We start from the raw sequence: 16,839 nt of genomic DNA on the forward strand, positions 1-16,839 counted from the left end.
GTGATTAATACCTAATAATATAATGTGCCTATCTTTCCATGTGTCAGTATCTTCCCAGCCAGGCTGACATCCTTCAAGTCACCAGGCTTGTCTCATCTCTCTCTGGCCTTCAACACCAAGCACTGTGTCCCAAATATGGTAGATGCACAATAAATGCTTCCTGTAGACTGGATCCATTTCTACATCTGCATTTAGGAATGCAAATTCAGGGAACAGGAGTCAGACTTGGAAAGGGCTACACGAAGAAAGAAATCTAAGGAGAACTCAACAAACCCATGAGAGGAAAGTGGATATTAGTGAAATAAGAATTTATGAGGCAGTACACAGTGATTCATAAAGACCACCACTTGGGGAGGACCCTAGTTCTTCTTGGTCTTCCCACTGAAACTTCCTTTGCCTGCTCCAATGTTTTCACCCTATGATTCTCAAATGTTCCTGCTTGATTTGATTTGATTAGAATCATCTGGGGAGCCTCCCAATATGGAGAATTCCCACTTGCACAAAAATGAACTAGAAACACCTTCCCCTATTCCTCTGAGATAGAACTAAAAAGTTCAGACATTATACACAAAACAAGCAGGAGAAGAATCTGAAAGATGGAGAGAAGACAGAGAAGCTAGGGACCTCAGCACCCAAGAGATGGCACAGCAGCGAGTTCCCTGCATTTTCTTTTAGCCTCACATCTCCCAGACTGGTTGCTGGAGAACCTGGAGACGTGGAAACACCAAAAGACACAGACAAAACACAAACAGTCCCAAGAAAGCCTGTTCTCTCTAACCAAATGACCAGGAAAGGGGCAGCAGAGTATGACAAAAACAATTTTCCAACAGTAACAGCTCCACTCCAGAAAAATACCACAAAAAACACTATGGGCTGGGTACAGAGGCTCATATCTGTAATCCAGCACCTTGGGAGTCTGAAGCAGGTGGATCATTTGAGCCCAGGAGTTCCAGACCAGCCTGGGCAACATGGCAAAACCCAACAAAAAATACAAAAAATTAGCCAGGCGTGGTAGCACCCACCTGTAGTCTCAGCTACCAGGGAGGCTGAGGTGGGAAGATCACCTGAGCCTGGGAGGTTGAGGCTTCAGTGAGCCATGATCATGCCACTGCACTCCAGCCCAGGTGACAGAGTGAGGCCTTGTCTCAAAAAAGAAGAAAAAGAGAAGAGAAAAAAACTGTGGCCCAACCTCACCAACCGAGTGGGGAAACTAGACTTCTGCCTCACCAGGCTGTAATCAAATATTCCAATCTCACCTCCCTCCCGATAGTGACAACACCAAATGGGAAGCTGGAACATCTACCTCACCTGGAAACACAAGGCCTCCTCCACCTCCTTGCTGGGGTGTCAGAGGAGACCAAGTGGAGACCTTGAACTTCTGCCACCAACCCAGTGGTATTAAGGCCAGTATTAGTGGTGGTCATGTGGAATCAGTAATGAGGTACCCCTACCCCTTCCAAATAGGATGGTATCAGCTGAGGCCTAGTGAATAACCTAGACTTCTACCCCACCTGAGAGTAGTGAGGCTCTCCTGCTAGAAGATCTAAATAAGACCCAAAGCTCATAACATAATATCCAAAATGTCCAGGTTTCAGTAAAAAATCATTCGTCACTCCAAGAACCAGGAGAATCTCAACATGAATGAGAAAAGACAATCAACAGAAGCCAAAGTCAAGATGACAGATAATATTAAAATTACCTGACATGGGTCTTAAAGCAGTCCTAAGAATGCTTCAACAAGCAATTATGAATATGCTTGAAACCAATTAAAAAGTCAAAAGTCTCAGCAAAGAAACAGAAGATAGAAAAATCACAATGCCCAGGTTGCACTCCATACTAACTGAATCAAAATCACTAGGAGTACTTAGCTATCATTTTGTTTTTATAACTCCACAGAGATTTCAATGAGCAGCCAAGTTTAAGAACCAGTGCTCTAATGCTGTGGGTCTCAAACTAAAGTGTCCATCAGAATCACGTGGTGGAAAACTTGGTAAAGGCACTCAGGCCCTATGCTACTTCAACAAGCCTAGGCCTCTGTATTTTTACTAGTTTTCAGGTGATTGTGATTACTCCAAAGACTAAAACACCTGCTCTAATTAATCAAAAGAATTTGCAGGTGATTTCCTTCATCTGTGGAAGCTGCAAAATCCTTGATCTGGAGGAGGAAAAAAAATGCATTTAAGTGACTTTGAGTAAAGGTAAAATTTCAATCATACTTTGGATATAGGTGCCCAGAATATCGTCTGTTTAATCTGGGCTGCCAAATTTAAGAAATCCAGCCACATTAAAGAGCCAATTTGAGGCCAGGCACAGTGGCTCACGCCTGTAATGCTAGCACTTTGGGAGGCCAGGGCAGAAGGATTGCTTGAGCCCAGGAGTTTGAGATCAGACTGGGCAATATAGTGAGACCCTGTCTCCAAAAAAAACCAGCCAGTTTGAAAATGTAGTTACAGTGGAGGCTGTGTGTGGCAAGATAATGTTACCTGTCACTTGGTCCACAGGAGACATTAATCTTCCTCTCCACAGAACAATAAAATGTTTCTACATGAGTGCTTCTTCCCACCCAAAGAAACCAAAAGAAAAAGCAAAGAGTTTATAGTCAAGATAGAAAAAAAGGACACAATCAAGGAGCTTTTCCATTGTGCATGGTAGACTGAGATTTCCAATCCAAAAGGCAACATCTCTGGGAATGAGCTTTTCAGCGTTTTGTACTCTACCAGAGGCACCCTGGGGCCTCTGAGTGGAGATAACTTGTCCTCAAAAATAGAGGTGGGCCAATAAGCATATGTGAAGAAAAGCTCAGCATCACTGATCATTAGAGAAATGCAAATCAAAACCACAATGAGATACCATCTAACACCAGTCAACAGGGGTATTACTAAAAAGTCAAAAAATAACAGACGTTGGCAAGGTTATAAAGAAAAAGCAACATTCATAGACTGTTGGTGGGAGTGTAAATTAGTTCAGCCATTGTGGAAAACAGTGTGGCGATTCCTCAGAGACCTAAAGATAGAAATACCATTTGACCCAGCAATCCCATTACTGGGTATGTACCCAGAGAAATATAAATCATTCTATTATAAAGACACATGCACGCATATGTTCATTGCAGCATTATTCACAATAGTGAAGATACGGAATCATCCTACATGCCTATCAATGATAGATAGACTAGCTAAAGAAAATGTGGTACATATGCATCATGGAATACTGTGCAGCCATAACAAAGAACGAGATCATGTCCTTTGCAGGGACATAGATGGAGCTGGAAGCCATTATCCTTAGCAAACTAGTGCAGGAACAAAAAAAAAAAACAAATACTGCATGTTCTCACTTATAAGTGGGAGCTAAATGATGAGAACACATGGACACATACAGGGGAACACCATACACTGTGGCTTTTCAGACGGTAGAGGTTGGGAAGAGGGAGAGGATCAGGAAAAAGAACTAATGAGTCCTAGGTTTAATACCTGATTGATGAAATAATCTGTACAACAAACCCCCATAATGCAAGTTTACCTATGTAACAAACCTGCACATGTGCCCCTGAGCTTAAAATAAAAGTTTTTTAAAAATGGAATACAGGAAAAAAATAGAAGTGGGGCCAGGCACAGTGGCTCACACCTGTAATTCCAGCACTTTGGGAGACTGAGGTGAGCAGATCACTTGAGCCCAGGAGTTCCAGACCAGTCTGAGCAACATGGTGAAAACCCATCTCTACAAAAAAAAAAAAAAAAAAATACATATATACATATATACACACACACACACACACACACACACACATGAAAATCGGCCAGGCATGGTGGCACATGCCTGTAGTCCCAGCTACTTGAGAGGCTGAGCTGGGAGGATCACCTGAGCCCCAGGAGGTCAAGGCTGCAATGAGTCATGATCATGCCACTGCATTGCAGCCTGGGCAACAGAGTAAAATCCCATCTCAAAAGACAAAAAAAAAAAAAAAAAAAAAAAAAAAAAAAGGCTGGGAAAGGCAAGGAAAAGGGCGTGGACATTGAGAGGAGTGAAATGCCACACTGAACAGGAAATGCACAGGCAAGAGCCCAGCCAAGAATAACACCCTCCAGGAAGGGCCTCCCAGAGCTCCTCTCCTTCCCCTTCTCCAGCATTTCCACCTAGTCACTGATGGCTCATTTCTTTATCTGGACAACATCAACATGGCCCAGAAAAGTCTTTACAGGTGAGCCATTGCCCAATGGCACAGAACAGCAGACCTGGGTCCCAGACACAGCCACAATGGAAAGGACTAAGATCACCTTCAACAGACCATTTGCCTATTCAATCCAACCTAAAAGACCCTCCTCTGAAAAACTAGAACAATAATACCTATCCTCATGGGATAGGGGCCACTGTAAAGATTAAATTAGTTAATACATGTAAAATGCTTAGAACAATGCACAGAACACAGTGAGGACTTGAAAAACATTAGCTCTTGGTATTTTGAATGATATGTACAGCACAAGAGTTCATAGTGGAGACACCCTGAGCCACACTACCTTGGCTTCTTCATCTAGAAGATACAAATAATGATAATACCTTAACTAGCATGGTTGTTGGGAGAACTAAATTAATCGTTTCATAGAAAGAGCTTGGCACAGTCCCTGGAACACAGTAAGCACTTTCTAAATGACAGTAATTATGTTATCTTTCTACGGTGTGGCTAGCATGAGGCAAGCGAGTTAGGGAGTCCCCTTGACCTTTGAGGAGCTTGTAGCCTAATTAAGGAGACACACAATGCACACATGGAACTAGCAGGGAAGAGTAGCACAGAATATGGATGCATGATAATTCTACAAGCATGCAAACAGCACTTCTCATGGTCTCCTCGCTGTCTTCTTTCCCTCTCCCCAACACACTCATGTGCTGAGGGAATTCAGAATGTTACAGGGTGCTGTGGGGTTGGGGAGCTCCCTTCTTGGTCACTCCCTTACTCCCAAGGGTGGGCCCCTTAGTAGGGATTCCCAGGTCTCATTCAATACTCAACACTGCTCATTTAAACAAGTTCCCCCTGGAAAGCACTTAGTTTCAAGAATAAATGGGGGTAGCCACTCTCCTCAGTTTTCATGGATGGACCACAAAGGGGTGAGACACTTAAGCCTCACTAGAGAAAACCAACAGGGCTATACACAAGGGGTGGCGGGGTAGGAATTCTAAAGTGTTCCAGCACTCTCTGGGCACTGAACTTGCTGGAAGTGCCATTTTAAATAACGTTTAAAGTCAGCTGCTCCAGCGCTTAAAAGGAAACATGATGCTGAATATAAAAAATTGTAAGGGGAAATGTAAGCATCACAAGGTATTAATTAATCCCATGACAGAAGATTCCTTCTGCTTAGATTACCTCTGCCTAAAGAAATATTTATCCAAGAAATTCAGAGAAAGACAAGTGAAGACAGACAACACCGTACTTAAGATTCTGTGATTTTTAATCCTGACAAGGATTAAAGGGCTGGAACAAATGTGATGGTGGCATGCACCAGAACCTAGTTAACCCCTTTGTATTCCTTCCCAAGGAGGCTGACAGCTATTTTAAGCCCACAAAGTAGTCATGCTGTCTGATTTGCAACCTTAGGAATCAGAGTAGCTACAGCTAGATTTTTTAAGCAGGCATGTATAATGAAGATAATACATGACTAGGTCTCTGACTTATAAAAGAACAGAGTGTCTGAATATTCCATAAATTAAAACCATGCACAGATGAAACTTAAATTGCAACTTGTAGGACTTAATAACAGTAATAAAAACAGCAGCCAACTCTGTGCCACGCATGATGCTAGGCCATTTACAGGTACTACTCATTCAATCCTCCCATTAACCCTATGAAGTATGAGATATTTGTATCCTCTTTTTACAAATGAGAATGCTACAGGAAAGATGTTACATAACTCACACAAGGTCACGTAGCAAGTGAGGGATAGAGCCAGGATTTGAACCTAAACACAGTTTGGCTCCTGAATCCATGCCATGCTATGCTACCAACCAAATTCATGTCATAAAAATTGCAAAGTAGCAAATTAAAGAAAATAAGCCATGAATTAGGAAAAAAAAAAGACATCAATTCATTAATGAGAAAACAAGTTGAAAATGTTTCTTACATAAATGACAATTGAGAAATGACAATTACCTACTCCTGAAATTGGCCATATGTTCTATATTCAGATTCTAATTCCATTTGACATTCATTACTGGAATTTTATTTAATTCAGGGAAAAAAAATGCTTACTTGGCATTTTCATTGGAAGGAATTAGCACTGTGTGAGATTGGGGTTATCAGAAAGAGGCCACACCAGGGAGGTCCCTCAAGCCACTGGCAACCGGAAGTTACCAGACTAAAGCAAGAAAAATGGTGGGGAGGAGTGTGGAGTCAATTAAGGCACCTCTCACCATTGGGTGACCCAGGAGGGTCCTGGCCATCTTATAGGGAGCATCTCTTTCATTCAAAATACATTATCTATGCACAAGGCACTGTACTCAGTGCTGTGGAAGACACGGGGGCAGTGATATGGACCCTGACAATGACAATGCAGGGATGAAAATCGGACAGGGCAAGCAGCTCTAATATAAAGCAGGTGGGACTGGTAACATCCACTTCATGGAGTGACTTGCGAACTGAGTGGGAAACTGCAGTGAGGGTTAAGGGAATGGTGGATACTACAGTTGGGTTGAAGCCCAGGGTGATTAAAGGGAATTGTTCAAAAACAGTCTTGAATATCATACTAAGAATTTCGGTTAGAACTATATGTAAGTACAGAAACTTTTCATGTTTTTGAGTGGGAGGATAACCATTTCAAGAAAATTGATAGGGCAAAAGTTTAAGGATGAGAGGGATCAGAGAACAAGTGGGGCACTGGAGGCCTTCAGGAGGTTATTGATGGCCCTGATAACAGGGGAGGGGGTGGAGCATCTGAACTGATGATGGATCAGCCAGGGCACATGGATGGATGTCACTGGGAACATTCAAGAGGATTTGGCACCTGACTTGGTGTGGGGTACAGGAGAGTAGAGCCTGGACACCATAGGTACCCAGTAAACAGCAAATTTGAGTTGGCTGTTAAATCAAAGAATACAAGGAGTACTTTAAAGCGTCAGGCCCACGTGCCCAAGAGGATGGTGGGGTCGTTAAAAGACAATGAAGTCAGAAGAGAAATTTGATTTCCAGCTTGTTGAGTGATGGGGACAGCAACACATTCAGGTACAGATGACCAGCAGGAAGCTGCAAATAAAGATGCAGAGTCTGGACTGAAGTAGAGAGCCAGCAGCCTGCATAACAGAAGAGTGGGAACAGACAGAATCCAAAGGAGAGGGAATGGAGCACTCACGGTAGAGGGCAAAGGGAGGATGTAGAACAGCCACAAAAGAAGGAGGTATGGGCAGGGGCAGGGGGCTGACTGACTGCAAGCAGGCACAGAGAGCCCAATGAGGCATTCCACGGAGGACTAGGACAGGCTGCTCAGGAAGAAAAGTCAAAAAGGATGAGGACAGAGGAGGGGGCAGCAGAGCAATTTCAGTACAGCAGCCAGGACAGAAGTCAGAAGGATGCGGCCAGGGACTGAATGAAGACTGAGAAACTGCAGAGGGTGGAGTACTCTCTCACAAGGCTTAGCTGTGAAAGGAAGAGAAAGACAACATGTTAATTAAAGAAAGAGGCAGAAAGAAGAGACGTTTCATAGAGGGAAGGCCATAGCATATTCTTAGGCAGGGAGGAATAAGTCAGTGCCCAGGAGACGTAACCGTGCCAGGGTGGGGGTGGGGAGTGAAGGGCATAATTAGGAGGACAAGGGCAGACTAACAGGACATGGAAAGCAGACAGATCTCAAAATGAGGGAAAAAGAAAAAAATTGGACTTCATCAAAATTTAAAACTTTGTGTTTCAAAGGACAATACCAAGAAAGTGAAAAGACCACCCACAGAATGGGTAAAAATATTGCAAATCTACATAAGGGATTTGAATCCAGAATATATAAAGAACTCTTACAACTCAATAGTAAAACGCCAATCCAACTTTTAAATGGGCGAAGGATCAGAATAGACATTTCTCCAAAGAAAATATATAAATGGCCAAAAAATACATGAAAAGATAGTCTTTTTTTTTTTTTTTTCTCTGAGTCTGCTTGCTAGGGAATGAGGAGATATTCTGTTATTCAAAAAGGAAATGCAAATCAAAACCATGATGAAATACCACTTCACACCCAGGAGGATGGCTGGAATCAAAAAGTCAGACAAGCATTGGTGAGGATATGAACACACTGCTGGTGGATAAAACGATGCAGCCACATTGGAAATTCCACAAAGGGTCACACATGGTTACCATGGGACCCAGCCATTTTACTTTTATTTATTTTACCCAAGATAAATTTTAAAAAATAAAAATAAAAACATGCCTGTACAAAAGCCTGTACATGAATGTTTACAGCATTATTTTTAAGAGGCAAAAATGGAAACAACCTAAATGTGCCTCAGCTGATGAGTGAACAAACCAAATGTGGTATATCCATACAATGATATATTATCCAGCCATATAAAGGAACTAAGTACTGATAAATTATAGATGAACCCTGAAACATGATGCTAAGGGAAAGAAGTAAGACACAAAAGACCACATATTATATAATTCCATAAATATGAAATGTTCAGAATAGGCAAATCTAGAGACAGCAAGTAGATGAGTGGCTGTTCAGGGTTGGGCAGATGCAGGTGGTAAGGATTACAGGAGTGTGCCACCATGCCCAGCTAATTTTGTATTTTTAGTAGAGATGGGATTTCACCACGATGGCCAGGCTAGCCTTGAACTTCTGACCTCAAGTGATCCACCCGCCTCGGCCTCCCAAAGCGCTGGGATTACAGCCGTGAGCCACCACACCCAGCCTAGTGTTTCTTTTTAATGTGATGAAAATGTTCTAAAATTGACTGTGGTGCTGGTAGCACAGATCTGTAATATCTTAAAAATCACTAAATTGTACAGTTTAAATTAGTGAATTGTATGGTATGTGAACTACATCTCAATAAAACTATTGGAAAGGAGGGAACTCAATAGTAAAAAGCCAATCCAACTTTTCAATGGCCAAAGGATCAGAATAGACATTTCTCCAAATAAAATATATAAATGGCCTTTTCCAAAAACAGAAAGCAAGAAGGAAAGTAGCAAAGATCAAGTTTGCAGGGTAGGGCAAAAAGGCAGGAAGGAAGGGCCATGGGCATGGTCCCAGGCTGTCGGGGAGGGTAGACAGCAGGACGACGGCAGCAAAAAGGTCATTGCGGAGCTAAGAGCATCCTCAAGGCAACAAAGGTATAAAGGAAAGGCAGGTAATTATAGCCAGCGAAAGCATTCTGAAAGTTTGAGTCTTGGGAGTAGCAGCATTATGATTAGGCAATAGTAAACAGTGAGTCAAGTCTGATTAGGGTCCTAGCTACAGATAACTGGCAAAGGTCATCATTAGATGTGGCTGCATGATTGTGACCACTAAAAAGAACTGGGACATTGTGGGCAAATGTCTGAAAGCCATTTCAGAGCTACGACTGAAAGCCATAAAATAATGAAATGTACGGCTAATGTAGAAATAGACTTGTCCATCAAATCCCAAGAATACCAGGTGTGGAGTAACATACTGGGATACCTGAGAGCAATGTAAGGACAAATAAAACAGGTGTCATTTCAGAGCAGTACTGTATCTTTGGAACTCACTGCCCCCCACCAAAAAAAAAAAAAAAAAGTGGTCTGGGCAGAAGATAAGTGTTCTTAAAAGCATCTGGAAAGGCATAAGAAAGTGAACTATGTCTCCTCCTTAATGATGACATTGGAAAATACATCAGACCCTTAATCCAAATTGCTACTGTTCCAGAAACCCTGGAAGACAGGACCCTTAGGGTGGAGAGAAGGGAGAAAGTGGACATAAGCACCCAGTGTATAGTGGAATGGGTTCTGAGAGCTCTGTACCATGCCATGCAGGCTCAGATGAGTCAGGGATACCCCACTTATGGTGACCAAATGTCATTCATCTGGAGGCCTTCATGGTAGTATGTTTAAGAGGCATCCACAGATATCCTGCTGAGGTTACTGGAGTCTCTAAAATCCACATGAGGGAAACCATCAACCAATGAAGCCAGGTAGCAAGGAAGGAAATACAGCCAGAGAATTCAGCTTCAATCTGACCAAATGCTCTCAAACCACAAAATCACTCAGCAATGATATTTACTGCTTTCAGACTTTCCACAATTGGTCATTTCTTCCACTTGACAATTTTTCATTGTGACTATGTTTGTACCTGATGTTGAGGCTTGGGAGGGGGAGATACACAGAGGCATGAGACTCCTCAAAGAACATTCCATATCACTGGAGAAGATATATGCAGAGAGGAAAAAACAGAATTTTGTGTGGTAAACAGCTTCAGCAATATCTCTCATCCCACGTGCAATCTTGCAATGTGAATGTGACATTCTCCCATCAAGAAGTGGGGCTTATTTCTCTTCCCCAATAGCCTATTTTGACCAACAGGATGTGGCAGAAGTGACCCTATGTAACTCAGAAAGGCCAGCCTTAAGAGCTTCTGCTTTCCTGCTTGGAACACCCCCCACTGAAAACCAGTTGCCCAGAAAAAGGGCCACCACCATGCTGTGAGGAAATCCAAGCCAGACAGTGGAGAGAATAGTCATGTGAAGGACCACCAAGGCACAGTCATGTGAGTGAAGCCTTCCTGAACATTCCAGCCTAGCTGTGGATGAATACAGCAAAGTGAGTGATCCAGTCAACACCATAAGCAACAGAAGAACAGCCCAGCCAAGCTCTGCCTCAATTCCTGAGTCATGATTCATAAGCAAACTAAACAGTTATTGTTTCAAGCTACTGAGTCTCAAGGTAGTTTGTTTTCAAGTGATGGATAACTGAAACCAGTTTGAAGCCAGGGAACCAGGGATAAGTCCTGGTTCTGTTATTATCTGACTATGTGACCTTGGGTCCATGACTTCCCCTCCAGACTTCAATTTCCTCATCTGTCCAATGATGGGGTGAGGGTGTTGTACTAGATGAGCCATGGTGCTTTCCAGTTCTGACCATCTGTATCATACACACAGATATAAGGGAACAATCTAGGCAATGAGTGTTAGGACTACAAAGGAAGCAACTATTAATACTTCAGGATTAAGTGAGCCTTGGAGGAGGTGAAAGAATCATGGACCTGGAGTCAAAAGCCCTGGAGTGTGAGGATTAAGTGAGGCAGTGGCTAGAATAACGCATGGCACATAGTAAGTGCTCAATAAATATCATTAGCTGATATACCAATTTGCAACTCTGGACAAATTAATCTCTCTGATCCTCATTTTTTGGTCTGAAAAATCGAGATAACACTAATGTGCCTCTTTCTATACGAGGAAAAGTCTTTGTATGTAAAAGTCCCATGCAAATCAAAAATCACCTACAGATAAGACGTAACTATTATTAATACTCTTATTATCCTTTGTACCATTAGCATTAAAAGTCTCTTTCTCACCAAGAGAGGAGAGACAGTTGATGACACTGGCCACCAGGAAGACATACTGGGAGATCAGGAGGCAGGTACTAAGGAGCCACAGGCTCTCAGGTCATGTAAGATTTACCCACCCGCCAGCATCAGTCAGTAAGCCAGGTGCCCACTCTGAACACAGACAGCAGGTTTCCCTGGCAAGCAGCTCTCAGCCCAAAGGCAAATCTGGAAACGGCCAAGCATTAAAAGTTTGAGCCGAGTACAGTGGTTCATGCCTGTAATCCCAACATTTGGGAGGCCGAGGCAGGCAGATCACCTGAGGGCGGGAGTTCGAGGCCAGCCTGACCAAAACGGAGAAACCCCATCTCTACTAAAAATACAAAATTAGCTGGGCATGCTGGTGCATGCCTGTAATCCCAGCTAATCGGGAGGCTGAGGCAGGAGAATCACTTGAACCCGGGAGTTGGAGGTTGTGGTGAAGTGAGATCATGCCATTGCACTACAGCCTGGGCCACAGGAGCGAAACTCCATCTCTAAATAAATAAATAAATAAATGTATGCATACATGTATGTTTGAATAATTTCCTATACCAGAGTCTTAGAGGCCAGCAACCTGAGACCACTCCACTAGAGAGCTGTGAATCAAACCCGTGGCCAACATAGAGTGAATATTCCACAAAAATTATTGAATGAAAAGGCACTGGATTTGGGAGTCTGAAGTCAAAGCCCAGGCTTAAATCTTGGCTTTGTCATACACAGCTGTGAGCACTAAGGCACACAACAACCTCCCTGAGCCTATATCCTCATTTATAAAATTGACATAAGGAGACCCATCTCCTAGGGAAGTAGTGAGAATTAAATGAGGTACTGCAGGTGAAAAAATCCAGGATTGCACTTGATAACTAAATGCATGTTTTTTAAGTGCACAGAACCTCTGCCACCCAGATGTCCTTCGATCCTAACCGCATACCTTTCAATCTCTGCAGAACCCTGAAAATGAGTGGCATACATCCAGAGGAACACTCAATCCAATGTTGATTCTGAAAAACTGCCAGCCCTTGGGAGAGAAAGAGCTGCACTCATTTTCCAAGGGTACCTAACAAGGCAACAATAATACATTTGCATTTCCCAGCCTGCATTTTTCCAAAACAAGGGAAGACTGTGATGTGGATTTAACCCTGAAATCCCAGTGATTGTGCAGTTGCACAGACACTGCTCTGCAGGGATGTTGAAAACAGCCAGAAAAGGCTCTTACCAGGTGCATGTAGGACAGAAAAGCTTGTGCTTCTACCTCTGCTCAGGTCTTGACTAACATGGTGTTTGAATGTGCCAGGGTGCAGCATCAGTTACAAAGATCTGAGAGTTAGGACCTGGTCCTCAAAGTCAGCCTTTCCCAAAGAAGGTCCACCACTCCCCTTACCGTATGCTCCTGTACTTTCTTCTCTGCCTCATCTCTCTCAAAGAAGGATCCTTAGTCCCCTATGTCTCAGATTTGTATTGGGAAAACAGCTTGGACCAACTGCAGCTCCCTCTCCTTTCACTGACCACCACTGCCTGTGAATCCGGGGAAGTTACTATAGGAACTACATCACAAAGCCCCCAGACATTTGCTTAGAAAAGAAACTGTACATTTGGGAAAGGGAGCAAGTTGGAGGCAACCCTCAAGCCCAATATTTCTCAATATTTCTCAAAGTCTGGCCACAATCGCCTGCATTAAATCACCTGGAATGCTTGTTAGAGGTACATAGTCCTGGGCTCCCCCAAGATGCATCGAATTAAAATTGGGGTGTGGCAAGACTCAAACTTGTTAACCCCCTCACCTGATTATTCTTAGGCACACTAGGTTTTGGGGACCAAAAGCAGAGGACTGAACTGTGAGAAAATAAAAAGGCTTAAAATACACGTATTTATCTATCCGAGACAGGGTCTCACTCTGTCACCCAAGGTGGAGTGCAGTGGTGCAATCATAACTAACTGCAGTCTCTAACTCCTGGGCTCAGGTGATCCTCCCGCTTTGGCCTCCCAAAGTGCTGGAATTACAGGAAATAGCCACCATGCTCAGTCTTAAAACACTTTAAATCTGATCTCCCTTCTTACTAACTCTTACTTGTAAAACAGGGTACTGGTGAACCAAACAAAACACAAGCCAATTCCCCAGTTTATGTATGTCCAAGAAAATTAAATCATGATCCTGAGGAAAACTCATACTTTAAAATAAAAACCCCCACTCACCAAATCAACAGGCCTGGACCAAAATTAACCCAAGCATCCCATCTTAGACCCACCGACCAGATCTATTCTGAGAGATGAGAGAAGTGAGATAAGATCTTGGCCGCAGCCCCACTCTGTCCCAGCCATACCCAGTAATTCAGCTCTGCATTCCACGGCAGGGTTTAATGTTTCAGGGGGCTGGGGGAGGCAGTTCTCCTAGCTCCAGCAAATATGGCTGGGATAAGGTTATTCAGGGGAAAAAAAGGTGAGCTTCACCAACTCACCCATCTACATGAGAAAGAAAAAAATTCTAAAGAAACTGACCACACTAGGCACATGTCTGATACTCGAAAAATGTGTGAATTGAAGGAAGAAGACACCTGATGGAATAATCCTTTCATGAGATGCTAACAGCCTGCACGTACACCATCATGAAAGAGAAAAAGAGAACAAAGAGTCAAATTGTCATCACATCCAAAGTACAACGTTTTCAAAACCAGCAAGACCCAGCCTACTTAGAGGGGCAATACTTTTTCACCGACAGGCACACTATAGGTGCCGAAAGTCCCTGGGTCTCTACGTCACAGAGGAGGTTAAGGGGCTTGAAGGAAGAGCAGAACACTTTTCCACAGAAAAAGCACTCTTTCCTGGTGATGGGCAGTGGGAACCGCCACTGCAATTTCAGAGGCCAGAACTCCTCACTCAGGGAGGCGCATCACAGGGAGTCAGCCTTCCTCACACCTGATGGTCCAGGACCGAGGCTTCTGCTCCACCCCTCCCCCAATGGTGGACCTGGGGCTCCGACCTCAGCGCTGAAAATTCCAGTCATCTCTGCTAAATTCTTCTGCAACAGTTCCCTACTAGATGCTGAAACTTAACATTAAGCCACAAAACTAGCAAATGGGTAGCTTTCACCACTCCCTTCAGTGACTGGCATATGCAGAGAGAGGAGTCTGGCAAATTAGGCATTTAGGAAGTGACTCTGACACCCAGACCCGGTTAAAAAAAAAAGTTAAAAAAAAAATCTGTATTCTTTTCTTCAATTAGGAAGCAGGCATTTCTCTTTTAAAAGACCTTCCTGAAAGCACCTCTCCCTGGGAGCCCAGCAGGTAAATAACACCACAGCTCCCTTAAACCGATTCTAAAGGACCAGGTGCCCAGGCTGCGCTCACTCGCCGGCTTCTCCTCCGGAGGAGGGATCCGGGAAGTAACTCAACCCAGTCCTAGGCGGATAAGGATGGGGGAGTCTGCAGGTGCGAAGGGGTAGGTGAGGCAATACCGCTCAAACTTTGCAGTTGCTCTTGAACAGTTCTGGGCAGGAGCCCGAGGAATTACAGACTCAGAAGGGAGAGTCACCCTCCCTAAGAGAAAGGCCCCCAAATCGGCCTAGCCCACCAGCTCTGGGTCCAGGACGGCTGTGCATCCCATCCGCTCAAACATGCCCCACCGCCCACCGCCACCACAGGTAGCACCCTCCCTGGAGCCCCCTCACCTTGGCCTCAAAGCAGATGCCGTGCTGGAAGGCGTCCTCGTTGTGCAAGGGGATCCGCAGATCGTGCCCATCGTCCACAAGGTTGTACTTGGTTTTGCTGGGCATGGTGACCTGCAGCGGACCCGCTCCTTCGGAGGCGGCGGCGGCTGCAGGAAGGGGCTGGCGAGACCCGGGGGAGGGGAGGCTGGAGCTGGGCGCGGCGACGCGTGGTGGGGCCTGGGAGCGCGGGGCAGGCAGCGGCCGGACCCAGAGCGGTGCCGAGGGCCGAGCGGCAGCGGGCTGCGCGGATGCGGGCGACGCGAGCGGCGCTGTGGTCGCGCAATTCCTGCAGGCGAGGAGGGCGGCGGGGGAGGAGGTGGCGGCGGGAGCGGGCTGCGCGGCTCCCCTGCCCGGGGAGGGAAGCGGTGGGGCGCGCGGCCCGAAGCAGGACTGGGCGCGGCGCCGCCCCAGAGCAGTGGAACGCACGGCCTGGGACTAAGAAGAAAAGGCGACGGTGGCGGTGGCGGTGGCGGTGGCGGAGGAGCTGGGTGCCTGTCACGGAGACGCCGGATCAGCCGCCAGCGAGCGGCTCCTCCTGCGGGGCGGACCCGGGCTGGCTCCTCCCTCCGAGCGCCGAGGCCCCGCCCGCCGCCGGGTCCGCCCCCGCGCAGCCCGCGCTGCCAGCCGAGCAGGTGAAAGTCCCCGAGATCGCCGCGCCGGGCCCTGCTGGCGCCCCCAGCCGCGCGACGCCGGCAACTTCGCCCCGGCCCCAGACGGCCGGGATCTCAGGTGGCCTAGCTCAGCCTAGTTTCCTTTTCTTAACGGTCAAATTCTGAGCCGGAGCTACTGATGGCCGCGGCGGCATGGCCTTGAAGTTTTTGTTTTTGTTTTTGGAGAGGGGGGAGGGGCCGTGTTTATTGTTTTGTTTTCGTGTTTTACCAGTAAGGTCCAAGTCTTGCCCCAGATATCCCAAATCTGGGCCCTCATTAATTCTTAAAGTCCCCTTTCTCAGAAGGCAAGACTGCGCCCAAATGGAGGACTATCTTAGGCGCTCTTTGTTCCTATGTGACTTGTGTAATAAGGCTTATGGGGTGCTTTTAGGGAGCATTTTAACATTTAAAAGCCATCAGCCTTGTAGAAATGGGGAAGGCAGAAAGGAGTACTAAGGACAAGAGAATGCAGAATATTTTTATATTCTTGACTATCTATACAATTGGGTATGGACAAAATGAGCTTCCAAGTTATTTCCGGCCAGCGTATTATGGTTCCCATCCTAGTAAATGCTGGAGCTCAATTTGCCTATTGTTAAGAAGGGACCTAGTCACTTTTCTCCTTTACATCAAGAGTTTCTGAGAAAAGTTGCCTAATTATCTCCATCTTGGCAGATATCGGGTAATGGAAGGGTTGTGTCCTATGTGTTCAGTTTCTTAACGGTGCATGCAAGATATGCAAATAAAGGAGCTATAGGAGGAGTTCATGGCCAAGTATTCAGTGTCTGTCAAAACACCATAGGTAGAGTTGCATGATAGCGGTTATATACATGGTTAACTCCAAAATCTCGGAAGGTAACCAGTCAAGCCAGTGCCAAAGCCAGTCAAATATGAGATCCTTTAGACCAAATGGTCAGATTCTCTGTTGAATTCATCACCTTAAACCTACTTTTAGTGTCCTGTGTACATATCCACC

General features: G+C 45.1%; 1 protein-coding gene across 2 annotated transcripts in view; it reads right to left on the bottom strand.

Moving 5' to 3' along the window:
- C8H1orf226 (chromosome 8 C1orf226 homolog) overlaps window positions 1-15,690 on the bottom strand; it is a 344,250-nt gene extending 328,560 nt beyond the window's left edge. For both annotated transcript variants that reach the window (XM_030936747.1, XM_030936746.1), the window contains exon 1: window positions 15,175-15,690. In XM_030936747.1, the coding sequence (XP_030792607.1) occupies window positions 15,175-15,279 (105 nt within the window). In that variant the 5' untranslated portion in view covers window positions 15,280-15,690. The remainder of the gene's footprint in view (window positions 1-15,174) is intronic.
- Window positions 15,691-16,839: the final 1,149 nt, after the last annotated feature.

The sequence above is a fragment of the Rhinopithecus roxellana genome, chromosome 8, assembly GCF_007565055.1.
Source record: "Rhinopithecus roxellana isolate Shanxi Qingling chromosome 8, ASM756505v1, whole genome shotgun sequence".
Lineage (NCBI taxonomy): Eukaryota > Metazoa > Chordata > Mammalia > Primates > Cercopithecidae > Rhinopithecus > Rhinopithecus roxellana.